This window comes from Podarcis erhardii (genome assembly GCF_964252035.2).
Source record: "Podarcis erhardii genome assembly, chromosome: 1".
NCBI lineage: Eukaryota > Metazoa > Chordata > Lepidosauria > Squamata > Lacertidae > Podarcis > Podarcis erhardii.
In genome coordinates, this window is record NC_138497.1 from 89,757,022 (window position 1) to 89,773,796 (window position 16,775).

A 16,775-nucleotide genomic window follows, 5' to 3' on the forward strand; every position below is an offset into this window, starting at 1 on the left:
TCCAACATTCATGTATTATTATTATTAAGATTATCTCCAGATTCCTTTTAAGAAGTCTGCCAAGCGGCAGGTGCATTTAATTTCAACCAGAGAAATGCACATTGCTCTAGGGGAAGAGGAGAATAATAAAAACGCAGGATATTTGATAAAGTTCAAAGATGATGAGGGCCACTGCGATTTCATCGTAAAACTGCAGCGCCCAGAGGAATCAATGACTTGACACTCATCGTGCGTTTCTATCTTGAACACAACAAAAATTTAAAAGTTGCCGAAAAAGGTGGTCGGATGCACAGCTGAAACCACGTGACTTAACCCTCATCCTTGCAGAAAGCAAATGGGGCAATAATCATTGTACATCTATTTATTTTTCAAATCACGATGCCCATAGGCTTCTCCTCCATGCTTAGCCTACGTTTATTGGCTCCTTAGCTTAAGTTCATTGCTTCTTCGTTTGCTCTCGCTAGGCTCCCGTCCTCGTCCTGCTCCCGAGCAGGGCGCGCTGTCCCTTTAAGAGGCCGCCGCGCCTGGGCTGCACTGTCTCTTTAAAAGGCTGTATCCTGCGGGTCCCCGGCTCTTGAAGAGGGCTATGGCCATTGTTTCGCTCCTGCTCTTTCCCCTCTTCCTCCGGGTCTGATCAATTTAACCACCACCACCGCACAGCTTTAAGACATCTACATATATTTTAAAAAGGACAGCAAGATGGCTGAGATGGGCAAGGGAGTCACCGCAGGGAAAATCGCCAGCAATATGCAGAAGAAGCTCACCCGGGCCCAGGAGAAGGTATGGGGAGAGCGCGGGGCGGAAAAGGCAAGGGGCTGGGCCGGCGGGCCGGGCGTCGCGTCTGCGGTTCCCCGGGGCGCTGATGGGGCTTCATGGGTGCGGGGAGAGGGAAAAGGGTGGCCAGTACAAGGAGCAGGGCGGGCGGCTGCGCTTTGGCGAGAGTGGCGCAATGCAATTCAGTGGGGCGTCCTTCTCTCCCCTGCTCTCCTGGAAGTGCCGTCGCTGCGGAGGATCCCTGGTGCGCCTTGACAGCTCGGCCACGTCTCCTCCTTGCCCGTCCCCCCCGCGCTACTTTTTTGGGGTGCCCACCCTGCGAGATCCCCCGGGGTGGGCTTGGGAGCAATGCAATGCAGTCTTCGCTCCTGGCTTGTAGGCTGCTTCGGAAGTGGAAGTCCGGCTGCCTTCAACACGAGGGCTTCAAATCACAGCCTCAGAAGCGCAACGTGGGGCCTGGGATAGCAGAGCACTCCTACGAGCCGAGGACCCTTCTGCCCCTACTAAAATATTTGAGGGGGCTGCCCCCCAAGTTGATGGCCATTGCCATTCAAATGGTGTGCGTGTGCCGTGTCTTGTAATCGATTATGTGGGGCGCTGCTTACCTCCCCCCCGAATATTTTACTCAAGTTGGCACCCCTGGCCTGGGTCGTGGGAAGAGGGTGGGGGGGAGAGAGATCGGCAAAGGGTGTAGGATGGTGGCTCGGCTTATTTTGGAGACTCCTGCCCAGTTGGTGAAGCCGAGGGGAAGGTTATTAGGGGCAAAGGCATTATGGCGTATGGGATGGAAGCGAAATTCGACCTCTCCTCGGGATGATGTCCCTCTGTTCTCTCCCAACCCCGTAATCTCTCCTATATTGGCGTGTTTGTAAGGTGTCCCTCAGCCTCGATCCGCTTCCCTTCCAGCGCTGCAAGCGGGACAGGTCTGCTGTAGGGCGAAAGCGACGCGCGCTGTGCGTGCGGACACACCGCGGCTATTTTTAGCGGCGAAGGTCAGCGCGAGAAAACCTACCGCCACTACCGGGGGTTTGGCCCGAAGCCCGGCCGAGATGGCGAGGCCTTTGGATGGGATTCTGGGCGGACGGATCGACTGGCTCTCGATAGGGAAGGGCGCGCTTTGCGGTTGCCCCCTGGCGGGGGTCCACGGCGCCCACTTTACGCCTGCAATAAAGATGCATTTGTGTTGGGGTGGGGGGGAGAGGCTTCGCGTCCCAAAGACCGCACAGGGTTAAAACCCACCTCGAATAGGGAAAGGAAAGGGGGGGGGGGGTCCCGGGGAGTTGGAAATCCGCTCTGCGACGTCAGAGGAGATGTGGACGAGATTCCTCCCTTTACGCACGCGTGAGATGTCCGCCTCCCTCCCCACCCCGCCTCCCGCAGGTTAAGATGCTTCAATTGCAGCTCCTTCACCTGCAAAGGGCAAGGACAGCAGTGGGTCGTTTCCTCTTCTTCCTGCCTAACAGAGCACGGAGAGCTCAGCCCGGATTCCCCAGCCCCCCCCCCCCGTGCTTGGAAATCTCCCTGCTGTCCCCGTGGGCAGCTCTCGCAGTCTCTCCATCTCCCTCTCTCTTGAGCGCATGCGGGGGAAAAGCAAGGCAGGCGGGCGCTGTGGCTGGCCTTGGATCTGGCTGGCTCTTCTCCCCTAATCCACTCTTGTCTCTCCATTCCCCCCCCCCCCGGCTTTGCTGTGGCCACTTTTCCCGATTGACAGGCGCGCATAGGTCGGGCTGCTGCGAGAGCGGGCTTGTGTCAAAAGCGGCTTTCTGGAGCGGCTCGGCGGGAGATTAGGGCTGCCTGCCTGCAGTTCCAGCCGAGAGAGAGACACAGAGGGCTCTGCGTGGGTCAGGTGCCATCAGAGGCGGCTAGGATTGGGGGAGATGAAAGCCGCTGCCTCTGCCTCTCTCTCTCTCTCTCTCTCCCCCCCCCCCCGGTCGTGTGGAAGAGACCGCAGGCGTGCTGCATAAGGCGTGGAGAGGCGGAGGAAGTGCTGCTGCGCGCCACGCTTCTTCACCGGATTACTCGCTGGGTTTGGAGACACAGATTGGTTTACGCTTGCCTTCTTGCTCAGGGTCTGACTGGCCTGCTACCAGGCTGCCTTCCCCACAGCAACAGCAACCCCCGAAGCTCATTATTGATATTGCTTTTCTGTGGGGTCGCTGCTTCGCACCTGTGGGCCAATTCCAACATAGTATCATAGAACTGTAGAGCTGGAAGGTCTGTTCCGATCCCCAGCAATGCAGGAATCTTTTGCCCAGCGATCCTGAGATTAAGCGTTTCAGGCTCTACCCTCTGAGCTATCCGAGCAAGCCCATGGAAAGCATAATTCCCAAAGTGATCCCTTGTACCTGCCCGATGGCATTTTTTCACCATAGTAGCCTCATTCCACACACTTTAGGATTAAGTCGCTGGAGGATGAAGTAAGCATCTAGAACAATTTCTCTTACGATTGTGCTTTCTGCCTGACCACTGGGACAATGTTTCTCTCTCCTTGCCCCCAGCTTTTGTTGCTTGCCAGCCTTCTAAGTCTGGTCTGCTTTGGGGCCTCCTGTGCCTTCAGCATCACATCAAGCACCAGTTACCTTTTCAGTACCCGACTGTGCAGGGATTCTCCATGTGCCCCTGGGGGTGGTCCAGTGTTGAAAGTGTCCTGTTTCTTAGAGGAACTCCAGGTTAGGGTGGTTAAAGGAGCCAGTCCTGGCAGAAAGGCAGGAGGGAAGCTCTCTAGGGCTAGGCCAATTGCTTGCTGAGTTCCCACTCCAGGTTCCATCTCTCTTCCAGTCACTAACTCTGCCCTGACTGGGATCAGGACTTCGTTTTCTAGAAGAGGACCAGAGGGGGGAAGGAAGCACATACTCAAAACCTAGAGAGGGGGCCTCCATCAGCTGGTGCTTGACTTTTGACCCCTGTGGTTGCAAGACCTCCAGCAATCTTGTCACCTTCCTTTGGAGGTGTCTTGCACACCTGCCCCTCTGCAAGGGGGCTTGGCCCAATGTGCGAGAATCCAGGCGTAGGAGGAGAGGTTCTATTTCAGCCTCGCCTAGCTGATGATGGTTGGGGTAAAGTTTCTAAATGAGGTAGGTCTATTTACAGCAGAGCCCTTTTGCCTGTGTGGCAAGTTGCTATGCAGCGCAAAGTGTCACCTTACGCTCAGAAAGGAAGACATGGCTGCTGCACTGCTCCAGAGCAGTTTGGAGCAAATAGTTCTTGATTTGCCTTGGAGCAATTTGATCTGGATCAAGCAAGGAAATAGCATTCTGTCTTATTTTACTTGTCCCCTTTCTCCAGTTCAAATACACAATTCCCTTTCTTTCTTAGGGACAATTATCACCACAGTTTAAGTCCATAGCCTGCATAGCCTGAAGAAGAGCTTTTCTAAAATCTTTATTCAAGCAAGCTGTTATTTTTTTTTATTGTTCTGGCTTTTATAGTTGTAACACATTACATAGTGTCACACCTAAGTGAATTCTTCCTGTGAGTGGCTTATTTCAAGGGTAACATAATTTACAGTTTAACACACAAAATGTAACTTTGTTGTTGTTAGAAACACAACTTTGACTTCTGAAATGGAGAATATGTAGCATTTTCTGTTACAGTATCATATCAAAGCCAAAATATCTTTTAAAAATTCAAATTACCAGAAGTCTCTCTTTCTTAACAAAATTACTAGTATTAGACACAAATTGGAAAGAGAAGCTATCTTTTTTTATTTACTTAAAAATAATAATATTTGGATAGGGAGAAGGAACTTCACCCTGTGCTTTGCAGCAAGGCTGGATTCTCCATATCTCCCAAATGATACCCCATATTTTAGAAGTATGTAGCCTGTGGTCTCAATTAGCCTGCCACAAATAAAGAAATCGTGCATGCATCCTGTTAGCCTTTCAGAACCAATATTAGTATGACTGAAGGGGATGGATTCAAAAAAAGAAAACTTTACCAGGAAAATGACATGGAGATGGAAACAGAGGCATACCTACCTAAACTCCCTTGACAAGGAGCTGTATTAGCACCCCATTATCAGCGCCCCTCTGTCCTTTGTGCCAGCTGACTGGGGAGGAGCCTCCACAGGGCTTCTGCAACAGCCCATGCCAGTCACCGGGTTTGTCTGCCCAGAGGAGACTGAGTGCCTCGCCCGGCCACCCAGAGCAGCAGAGGAATGGCCCAGGGAGTGTATGGATGGGCTGGTGGGCTTCTAGCCACCCTAAGGCATAGTGGAGAGGCATGATTTTTGTGCCCCCCTGGGCCTGCCCCCTTGGTGGGTACCAACCTGACCAACCCCTGGGTGGAAAAGATGGGAGGAGCAGGCACTGCTTCGTTTTGTAACTAGAACACAAAGAAGGAGCAACTTGCCCTGCCTTGCAACTTGTCTTCTTCCTATTGACTAAATAGCTGCTTCACTGGAATCTGTGGCTGATACAGTCAGGTGGCCATGTGACAAACCTGACAACAGTTTTCCTAAGGTTGACGTTACCAGAGAGCAAATCCTCCCAGCAAAGTGCCAAGTATGGGAGTCCATAGTGCTGTTTATGGTTGAAAAGCAGTGTGGGTGGGTTTGTGCTTAATTCATCATTTAAAAATCAATCTTAACTTGCTGTCCCTACTTATTCAGTGGTGAGGATGCAAGGATATGCACATACTACTGAATGAACATGACCATTACCAGGTAACTGCAGTACCGAGGTGGGGGTGGGGATCCCTGGAAGCTGTGAACTCTGGTACTGGAAACAGGATTCTGGGATTCAGCCTTCATATACTGTGGCAACAGTGCTTTTGGAGTGGATGCCCTGTATGGACTTTCCCAAACAAAGTCATGGACTTATTTCTGGTGCTCTCTCTATCACTCTCTCTTTAATGGCTAGAGATATGAAACAAATAACTTTGTTGTGTGTTTTGGGAATAAGACAATAAAGCCTCTAGGTGCAGGCTCAGGGTAACTGTGAGTAAAGATTTCTGACAGGTGGTAGGGTGGTTTTTTTTTCATTATTAAAGTGATCTGTGTAACATATGTTAGATGTCTCTGCTATATTTATCCTGTAGACAGGTGTCCACTATCAGTAATTCACAGATGGTTAGTCAAGAACCTTGTGGGAACCCAAGGCTGCCTGCAATGGATGCCTGCATTTTGCAGGCAATGTGACACAAGGGAAATGTGAATTACGGGAAACGAAATCGTGAAAAAAGCATGCATGGCACAAAATGGAAATCTGCTGCTGTTGGTGTCAGTGCTTCCTGGAAAGCTACTCTGGAGGGCCGGAAGGACCACCAGAATAGTGCCAGAAGTGTTGCTGTGGGAGGATAAATTTGTTAAAATCACTTCTCCCCTTCCTGCTGTGGGCTCCTCTCTTGGATCTCAGTCCACTCCCTGAAAGGCAATGCTGGATCCCACCCCATGGGTATCATTGATCTCCTTGACAAAAGCAGACTTGAAATCTGTGTCAATTTAGTTGCAGAGCAATCTTGCAGATATTGTTACACACCAAGATGATTACACTGAGCCCGATCATTAGGAACTTTCCTGGGTTTGAACCTGGAGTCTTTCCTAGTCCTACTGAGAAATATCAAGGATTGACCCTGGAACCTTTTGCATGCAGGACATCCTCCAGTGGGCTATGGTCTTTCTCCCAGTGAGAAGATTCCTCATTCCTCAGTCAGAAGATCATTAATAGAAGATAAGCACCCCTGGGAAATGCACCACCACGATCAGTCTTCACTGATCTGTGTACATCTGGGGGGGATGCATCTGTTCTCCTGTAGGGGAGATTGGGATCCATGATGTGGGCTGTCTCTGCCCCTCTCACCACTGGCAGGAAGTTAAGATTTTGAGGAATACATTGGGGGCAAGACAACCACCCAACTCGCCAGCTCTAGGCATGGGAAAAGAAAAAGGCAGAAACGCCATATTGGAAGGGATTCCCCCTTCTGTTCTCTTGCTTTGTCTTTGCTTCCTAGATCCTCTTTCAGCTCCCTTCGGCTTTCCGTAGAAGGTTTTCGTTCTTTCTCTCTCTCTCTCTCTCGCTCTCTCTCTCTCTCTCTCTCTCCTCTCAGATCCATTTTTCTTTCTAGACCCTTTCCCTTGCCTGGGCCTACAGCTCTTTGGAAGTCTTGGACTTCAGTGCTTGGGAGGAAAGCCTAGGAAAAGGCTGAAACATGGCAGAATGGGCCCACTTTTCAGGAGGAGAGCCTTTTCTGGGAGATGGAGCTTTCTGGTAACTCATCAGAGGGATCTGTGGGGAACCAGTGTTCTGCCCAGACACTGAGATCCTGCGCCAAGGGCCTTTCAGTGGTTCCCTCACTGCGAGAAGTGAGGTTACAGGGAACCAGGCAGAGGGCCTTCTCGGTAGTGGCGCCTGCCCAGTGGAACGCCCTCCCACCAGATGTCAAAGAAATAAACAACTATTGGACTTTTAGAAGACATCTGAAGGCAGCCCTGTTTAGGGAAGCTTTTAATACTGGATGAATCATTGTATTTTAATATTCTGCTGGAAGCCATCCAGAATGGCTGGGGAAACCCAGCCAGACGGGTGGGGTATAAATAAATAATAATAATAATAAAAATTAATAATAATAATAATAATAATAATAATAATTACCCAAGCCACCTGTGCAAGGGGGCCTGGAATTTCCTTGAATTTAGCAGCAGCCCAGGCAGAGGAGGTTTTGGGGGACCCGCAGAGGCCTGATCCAGCAGCTTCAGTACACCCGGAGCGTCTGGTAAGCTGGGGGGAGGACCACCCATGCCTACGCCTCCCTCTGGGATGCCTCCAGTTAATCCTGAGAGGACTGCCTGACTAGGACAGGCTTTGGGCCTCCCCACTTGCCACAACTGATTTGTGCCTCAGTGCCACAGAGCTCTTTCTCCCCTGCCCACCGACTAAACATGTGGCATGTTTAGAAAACTTGCTCATTGCCAGTGTTCATCCAGTTATCTGAAAATCCACAGATCTTTAGGTCTTTAAAACTGTTTAGCACTTCCCAGTGAACTTCTAGATTCACTATGACTTGTCTGTGATTCATTCCACAAACGTTATAAATAATGAGACAGTGAGCTTAATGCGTGTTTGTTCAGGGTGACTATTTGTATCCTGAAATAAACCCTTTGTAAATCCCTGGCCTGCTTTCCTTGTTTTAATACTCTAGAACATTGTGTCCTTCTTGTAATGTTCCAGAATGTTAGAGTATTACGTCAAGATGTAAAGTTCTAGAATGCTACTGCGTCAGACTTGGAGTGCAAAATGTCATAATTTCCACCCAAAGCCCTGATAATAATGCCACGCAGGCCTGGCCCAAGTTATTTTGATACCTGGGATAGAACATCCCACAAGTGCCTCTCCTCCTCCCTGCCTGTAAAAATAGAATAATAAAAAAATGGCATTTTGCTGTCCTTTCAGGACACTCAAAATCAGCTGCCTGAGGAGGAGGCTTCACTCTGTCTAATGGTAGGGTTGGCTCTGCTGATGTGTCCTCATCAGCTGCTTTTCTGTTGCTGTTTCTCCCATGGCTTCTTCCCAGCGCAAGTGACAGCTGCAGAGTCCCGACTTGTGAGCAGGATGGTCTTTCTTCACAGACAACTGTGCAATTGTTGAAAGAGGACATGGTGTCAGGGGCAGGGCTCAAAGCGTACGCTTGCTGCGCACGTTGCCACCGAAATAAAAAAAAAATGTTTGTGTGGCTCACGTAAAATTGTATAAAATCTTCATTGAAAAGTAGACTTTGAAAAAGGAAGACAAGACAAAATAAAAATGCCAAACTATACATGAAATCGACAGATTTTAAAATCAGCTTGCAAGTCATGCCCAGATTGTGCCTGTTCAGAACTGTTTTTTGTGGAAGGAGTTGGGTGAGAGTGACTAGATCTGTACCTTTCTCCATAAATCCAAATAAAACCTGCTAAATCAATTTTGTGTAAACCCCATTCCAAATCCTGAGCCCATATGAGGAAATCTTGGAGAGGAAGTAGTGGAAAACATGGAGCAGAGGAAGAGTGGGGGGAAGGGGGTTCCATACCCAGCCTCTGTAGAAAAATAGGGGCTCAGAACATCCCCTCTCCCAGCCACTAATAAAGTTCAGAAGCCACTGCAGGTGAGAGATGCATCTGTGTGGTACTCTCATGCCACTAGAGAGCATCCCTGTCTGTAGCAGAGAAAGTGCACACACATTGCTCCCTGGAGCATAGAAGGAATTGTGAAGGGAGTGAGACTGGACCTGGCCCAATTTCATTGAAGAAAGGCTCATGGAGGGCATCCTCTGTCCTGGGTGCCCACTTCTATTATTGATTTCATTTATGTATGAAAATGCGCGTGTACATGCAACGTGTTCATAAAGACATTCAGCTTTTCTTGATGCGGTGTTTCTAAAATAATATAGCATGCATATAGCCAGTGGCGTAGCGTGGGGGGTGCAGGGGGTGCCGGCCGCACCGGGCGCAACATCTGGGGGTTAGGGTTAGGGATAGGGTTAGGGGGTGCAAATCCAGGGTTAGGGGGCGCAAATTACTTGCCTTGCCCCGGGTGCTGACAACCCACGCTACGCCACTGCATATAGCCCTGCTTAGGTATAGACCTTGGTACCAGCATAGATCATTTACAAACAAAACTGCATCACCTGGTTGGCACTAGAAGTAAAACATGGATCCTTTGGCTCTTTTTATTTGATTTTTTTTTTACCAAACATTTTGATTTTCGATCATGCTGCTTAACCTATGAAGGAAAATGCATAGCAAGAGATAATATGGAATGATCTGACTCAAAGTTAAGTATTTTGTAAAAAAAGATTCGTTCATTTCAGTAGACAAGATGAGCAGGCATGTTGGCTTTTCCATGGAAGTCAGTAGGACTGTGGCTGGGCCATGTTCAGTGTTTTGTCATGGTTTCTTCCAGATCCAGAAGAGAGGAAGAAATCCTAGGTTTAGGCATCATTATGTGTTTTCAAGGGACGCAGGTGGCGCTGTGGGTTAAACCACAGAGCCTAGGACATGCCGATCAGAAGGTTGGCGGTTTGAATCCCCGCGACGGGGTGAGCTGCTGTTGCTTGGTCCCTGCTCCTGCCAACCTAGCAGTTCAAAAGCACATCAAAGTTCAAGTAGATAAATAGGTACCGCTCTGGCGGGAAGGTAAACGGCGTTTCCGTGTGCTACTCTGGTTCACCAGAAGCAGCTTAGTCATGCTGGCCACATGACCCGGAAGCTGTACGCCAGCTCCCTTGGCCAATAAAGCAAGATGAGCACCACAACCCCAGAGTCGGTCACGACTGAACCTAATGGTCAGTCGTGGTCCCTTTACCTTTACCTTTATGTGTTTTCAAGTCCTGAGTATGTGTTTTCAAGCTCTGAGTATGTTTGTTCATGCTAGTGTGGGGGGGCAGTCACAACCAGTATTCTGGAAGCAACAGCATCCCCTCTGCTTGCACAAAGTAAAGCTTAATGTTAAGTAAGGTAGGATCATGTGGACAAGTTCCGGTTGAGGGAATAAGACCAAGCTCAACAAGCTTTTGAGATCCCTTAGTTATCTCCTCTTTTATTTGTTTATGATTTCATTTTTCTTAACAACAACAGATTTTTATTTTTTGCATTGTGTCCTTTGTACTTATAATGGATTACAAATGGGCAACTGTTTCACTTAGGCAATGAACCAGGGGTTGTTTACAATGATCTTGCCACAGACATGTGCTTTCCCCTCCCTCTAATGTTTGTGCTTCTGACCTCACGGTCCTCATATTTGCCATAGCCAGTGGCGTAGCGTGGGGGGTGCAGGGGGGGGCCGGCCGCACCGGGCGCAACATCTGGGGGTTAGGGTTAGGGGTAGGGGGCGCAAATCCACGGGTTAGGGGGCACAAATTACTTGCCTTGCCCCGGGTGCTGACAACCCACGCTACGCCACTGGCCATAGCTTCTGCAATTTCCCCTCTATTGTGGGGTGTCTTTGCAAACAATCTTGTGTCAGATCCATGAAACGTTTCTTTACTTCATAGAGTTCATAGGACAAACTTATAATGGAGGGGCCTGGATTTTAGATCTCATTTTATGATGAGGACTAGAAGCAGAAAAGTGTCACCTGCATCTGTCTGTGCGATTATGGGAAGATGGGCAGTGAATTAATTTTTACACCATCAATTTGGCAAATTGCCAAATTAGGTAACAAATACTCCTAAAGAATGTGAACTCTGCCTTTGATTGAGACTTAGGGCTCCCCCAAATGATCTGTTTATTCAGCATTCATCCTGATTTGCTTGCTTAAAGCTTACATAGTAGTTAGACGATATCCTGTTTTATTGAGCGGTCTGATTTGTATATGTGACAATGAGCCTTCATCTGGATTTGCTTATGGGGAGGTTTACTACTACTACTACTACTACTACTACTACTACTACTACTACTACTTCTACTACTTCTTCTTCTTATTTTATATTATTAATTTACATTCATCCACCCCACCCCCCACTTTTCAATTTATTTCCCTCATCACTTTCCAAATTGTTGTGCTAAGGTGGCAGAGTGCTTAATGTTTAATGGCACAAACGCAAAGTTGGGCTATGTGCTTGAATTTCTCCTGCAAAAGTGTTACAGAGGAATCTTTTGTGGCCAACCTACTGATAAGAGATTTTGGAAGTAATGCCTGGATCATGCTTGTTGCTGTTCTAGCTAATTATATTTTATACTTCTATTGTCTTAATGATTCTATATGTGAACTACTGTGTGTGTGTGTGTGTGTGTGTGTGTGCGCGCGCCCCCCCAAAAGCTGAGGATTGATTATTAATGTCTGAGTCTGAATTATGTTTTATTTTGTGTAGATTAAGGGATATATATGTTTTTATTTTATTATATATGGCTTTAAATTTTCGTGTATCCTATTCTGCCATTGCTTTGCAATAAAGGATGGGTAAGAAATATTTTAAATAAGTAGAAAACTTTGTGGACCATAATTTTCCCCAGTATAAGTTTCAAAGGAGGTGTTGGAGGAAGACAACCAACTTTGGATGTTCCTGTTGTCGCTCAGCATAATGCATTTTGAAAAGTTCAGAGATGTGTGAGGGCAGAGTAGAAGCCACTTCTCTGCTACAAGATGCCCCTCTGCACCACAAAATCAAGAATCAAATTGTCAGATTTTGATTGTGATTTGTCATCCACATGAAGTAGGTATGCTAAAATATCCTGCGCTTATGTCAGTGGAGCAGAGGAAACTGAGGACTAGGGGCTGCCTATTGTGCATTTAACACAGTGAAGGGAGAAAAAAGTTTATACACATGGCAAGAAATACTTAATCTTTGTTTTAATCTGCAGAAAAAGGAGCTTTGCTTAGGAAGCAGCCAATTGTTTTATGTGCCAACTTTTATCTGTTTGGCTCCCACTGCATTACACACAAAAGCCAGAAACAGAGTTTGTAGGAAAAAATGAATTGGCATGACCATAATAGGGGAACAATATGTGAATTTTGTGTGTGTATATGCCAGTGACTTCTTGACATACAGTTAGGGAGAGAAAAGAAAAATTCCACTTGCAGAACTAGATATATTTTGCCTATGGATTGAGTAGACTAGTAATGGCTGAGGTAGCAGAGTTGCCTCTCTGGCCACCACTTCCTACCCTCCAGCTGCAGACAGAATTGTTTTGAAGACCAGAGAACACTAACATTGCTGTGAGGTGCTCTGTCTGGGGCTGCTATGAGAAAGTGTTCAGAAACTTCAGTGGAAACAAGATGCTGCGGCCAAATTGCTGCCTGGAACGAGGTACAGGGAGAACAGAAACCCCTTGTTATAACAGGCTACCAGTCTGTTTCTGGGCACAATTCAAAGTGCTGGTTATGACCAACAAAGCCCTGCATGTCTTGGGTACAGGCTATCTGAAGGATCATTTATTTCTATATGAGCCTGCCTCAGTTTTGATAACTTAAGGTGAGAACTTTCTCTCAGACCTGCCACCCTCACAGGCATGTTTGGTGAGGGCATTTGACAGGGCCTTCTCGGTGGCTGCTCCCAACTGTGGAACTCCCTTCCATGGCCTTTCTGCTTTCCTTTTGCCAGCAAGCAAAACCATTTTTGTTCGAACTGGCTGTTCTAGCAGGGTCTTTTAATGGTGGGTGTTGCATATTTTCTTCTCTTGCGTTTTTAAATGGTTTAAAGTTGTTTTGATTCAGTGTGGTTTTTAATATGGTAACTTTTATTTTTTTAAATTTTTCTTGAAAGCTGTATATGTTTTTAATGCTTTTTGTGAGCTGCCTTGGAGAATGGCGAGACAAAAGTAAATTAATTTAATAAAAATACAGCATAATATTTGGTGATTAACCCTAAGGTAAGAAAGCGAGTATATAAAAATGCCACTCGCATTTTTCTCACAATCCTGAGGTTTTTGCTCTCATGGTCCACAATGTTCAGTTCCCTGAAGGTCTTGGGATCCCTCAGTTGATATATTGTCCTGCCAACCTAGCAGTTCGAAAGCACGTCAAAGTGCAAGTAGATAAATAGGTACTGCTCCGGCAGGAAGGTAAACGGCATTTCCATGCACTGCTCTGGTTCGCCAGAAGCGGCTTAGTCATGCTGGCCACATGACCCGGAAGCTGTACGCCGGCTCCCTCAGCCAATAAAGCAAGATGAGCACCGCAACCCCAGAGTCGGTCACGACTGGACCTAATGGTCAGGGGCCCCTTTACCTTACCTTTCAGATCTAAGCTCAAGGATTGTTGAAATAATCTTCTATTGCTTCTGTGTATTTTAGGTGGGGTTATTGTCCATAGCTAGATAATACAAAATGTATCCCTTTTTTGTGTCTCTATGCCTCCTGATACATGGCACCTTCTCTCTGCTTGCTAGACTGAACATTTTAACCCCCCCCCCCCCCGTTCTGGAGGTTCCCCTAACACAGGGGTCAGCAACCTTTTTCAGCTGTGGGCCGGTCTACCGTCCCTCAGACCATGTGGGGGGGGGGGGCAGACTATATTTTGAAGAAAAAAAATGAATGAATTCCTATGCTCCACAAATAACCCAGAGATGCATTTTAAATAAAAGGACACATTCTACTCATGTAAAAACATGCTGATTCTTGGACCGTCTGCGGGCCAGATTTAGAAGGCGATTGGGCCTTGGGTTGCCTACCCCTGTCCTAACACCTCCAGCTAATTTGGAGGGGTGCAGAGAGGAGGGTAGAGAAGCCCACATTGCTCAAGCAGGATTTGCGTTATGTTGGTTGGGTTGGTTCCCACTAGTGATACTATTCAGTTGAATTTGCCTTCTGGACCCAGAAGTTTGTTCTGAGTACCAGAAGTGAACAGAGCTCAGTCTCTCCACTTAAAAAAGCCACTCTGGATTACTCCAAGCTTTCTGCATATCATCATCATCATCACAACCATCATCATCATCATAGTCATTTTGTTACTGCTATCGTTAGATGATTGGGGCTCAAAAATCCAGAGCTCTGCAATTCACCCAGAGATCTACCAGGAGATTCTGATTCTGCCCACTCCTGATCTAAATCAGTTCAACATCTTCTAGAGTGCCCTTGTTGCATATAAGTGAATCTCAGCCTCAAAACTATGCAGCTTAGCTGTGCCTGTGGCAACAATAATCTGATTGTGGTGTCTTGTCTCTGTTATTATGGAGAGATTCAAAAGAGGACAAGTAGTTCGGTGGACAGAATATGTTGGTTTTGGAAGACATAGGCTCAAATAATTCTTGACAATGTTCTTACGTAGTGACTATGGGCAAATCACAATATCTATATAAAATAAGAAGAACGATGACCAGGCTTGTAGGGATGGTGTGAAACTGCATGGCTCACAGTTGATAAGCATGTTGCATGTAAACAGACTGTATTCTAGATATGTTTCTAGTTATGACAGTGGTGTTAGTTTTGTGATTTTTTTTTTCTTTTTAAAAGGCTTGTCTAAAAAGTGCCGGAAAGGCACTTTCAACATTTCAAAGCAGCATACTATTTTGATGTAACAATTGGGTTATTTAAGGTTACTAATATTAGCTTTTGATTTGTGAGCAACACATTAAACACAGATGCTATCTGCAAATGTTTTGAGGTTCAAGGAAATAGCTGACTTATTAACCACAGTTAACACTTCTCAAGCATTTTCTTCATTGCCCGAAGAGTTACTGTAGAATAGTGGCAAAGTCTCTTATTCCACAGTTCCTTTGTTTTAAATAATTGTTTATTCTTTCTTAACACCACTGCCCAATGTATCATAATGGTATTAATTGTTCAGAATACTGCAGCTCCAGAATGCAGTGGAATGTTTACTCTGCCATGTCCTCTAGTAGTCCCCAGTGAGGCAGAGGACAAACAGTGTTCTTTTTCTGATATGTTGTCGCTGGCATACTACTGTCCCATTTTTAAAGACAATGTTTTCAGTGTTGGTTATTGGAGCTGTTGTTCAGTTTTAGCCCATTTACCTGATTCTTTAAAGTTTAATCCCTGACAGGTGTTTACAAGTACAGTGGTACCTCTGGTTACGTACTTAATTTGTTCTGGAGGTCCGTTCTTAACCTGAAACCATTCTTAACCTGAGGTACCACTTTAGCTAATGGGGCCTTCTGCTGCCGCTGCGCCGCTGGCGCACAATTCCTGTTCTCATCCTGAGGTAAAGTTCTTAACCCAAGGTACTACTTCCGGGTTAGAAGTATGTGTAACCTGAAGCGTTTGTAACCCGAGGTATCACTGTATGATTGAGCACTGCTGCACAACACACTGTGGTCTGCCATTGCACACCTTGCAACTGGTGAGATTCATTTTGTGTTTTTTTTTATAAATATTTATTAAAGTTTTTGAATATGAATGCACAAATAATAAACAATCTTACTTCTGTCACAAACATAGTTTCATCACTTCTTTGGACTCCCTCGCATCTCCCGCTCCCATTTACATCGTTAAAAGGTTTTTCCAAACAAATTATCAACTTGTTTACAATCTCGTGTCCACTCATTCAAATATAATCTAGCAATTCTTCCAAAAAATTTTATATTTTCTTTAGTCTCACTTATCATCAAATAAATCTAATTTAGTGGTGGCCAATTTTTTATAATCTAGCATCCTTCTTAACATTCAACCAAATTACAATGTTTTTGTAGATACATCTTAAATTTCTTCCAGTCTTCCTCATTCTTCTCTTCTCCCAGGTCTCGGATTCTGCCAGTCATCTCGGCCAGTTGCATATAGTCCATCAGCTGCATCTGCCACTCTTCCAGTGTGGGTAGATCTTGAGTTTTCCAGTTTTTTGCAATGAGTATCCTTGCTGCCGTTGTTGCATACATAAAGAATGTTCGGTCCTTCTTTAGCACCTTCTGGCCGACAATACCCAGAAGGAAGGCCTCTGGTTTCTTGGTGAAGGTATACTTAAATACCTTTTTCAGCTCATTATATATCATTTCCCAGAAGGCCTTCACCTTAGGGCATGTCCACCAGAGGTGAAAGAATGTTCCTTCATTTTCCTTACATTTCTAACATTTATTATCAGACGAATGGTATATTTTGGCAAGTTTAACTGGGGTCATGTACCATCTATATATCATTTTCATTACATTTTCCTTCAGAGCATTACATGCGGTGAAGTTCAGCCCAGTGGTCCACAACCTTTCCCAATCCTCAAACATAATGTTATGCCCAATGTCCTGCGCCCACTTTATCATAGCCGATTTAACCATTTCGTCTTGTGTATTCCATTTTAACAGCAAGTTATACATTCTAGATAGTACCTTAGTCTTTGGTTCTAACAATTCTGTTTCTAACTTCGATTTCTCCACCTGGAACCCTAACTTTTTGTCATTTTTAAAAACTTCTTTAATCTGAGCGTAATGTAACCAGTCTCGCACTTTATCCTTCATTTTCTCCAAACTCTGCAATTTCCAATTGTCTCCATCTTTTTCTAATATTTCCCAATATTTTGGCCATTTGGCCTCCATATTGGGTCTTTTTCGGGCCTTAGCTTCCGAGATTCATTTTGAATTGCTAAGCTGAAGCCACTATAACAGCCTCGGTGCATTCAGATTTAGAGTAGGACAGGCCATTACAC

General features: G+C 46.1%; 1 protein-coding gene across 16 annotated transcripts in view; it reads left to right on the forward strand.

Moving 5' to 3' along the window:
• The first annotated feature begins 539 nt into the window (after nt 1-539).
• The window catches only part of BIN1 (bridging integrator 1), a 114,271-nt gene continuing 98,035 nt past the window's right edge, over nt 540-16,775 (forward strand). For 5 of the 16 annotated variants that reach the window (XM_081852777.1, XM_081852775.1, XM_081852780.1 and 2 more), the window contains exon 1: nt 542-780. In XM_081852777.1, coding sequence (XP_081708903.1) covers nt 700-780 — 81 coding nt within the window. In that variant the 5' untranslated portion in view covers nt 542-699. Of the gene's footprint in view, nt 781-16,775 lie in introns of all 16 variants that reach the window. The other 11 variants (XM_081852769.1, XM_081852768.1, XM_081852778.1 and 8 more) reach the window with 6 other exon arrangements.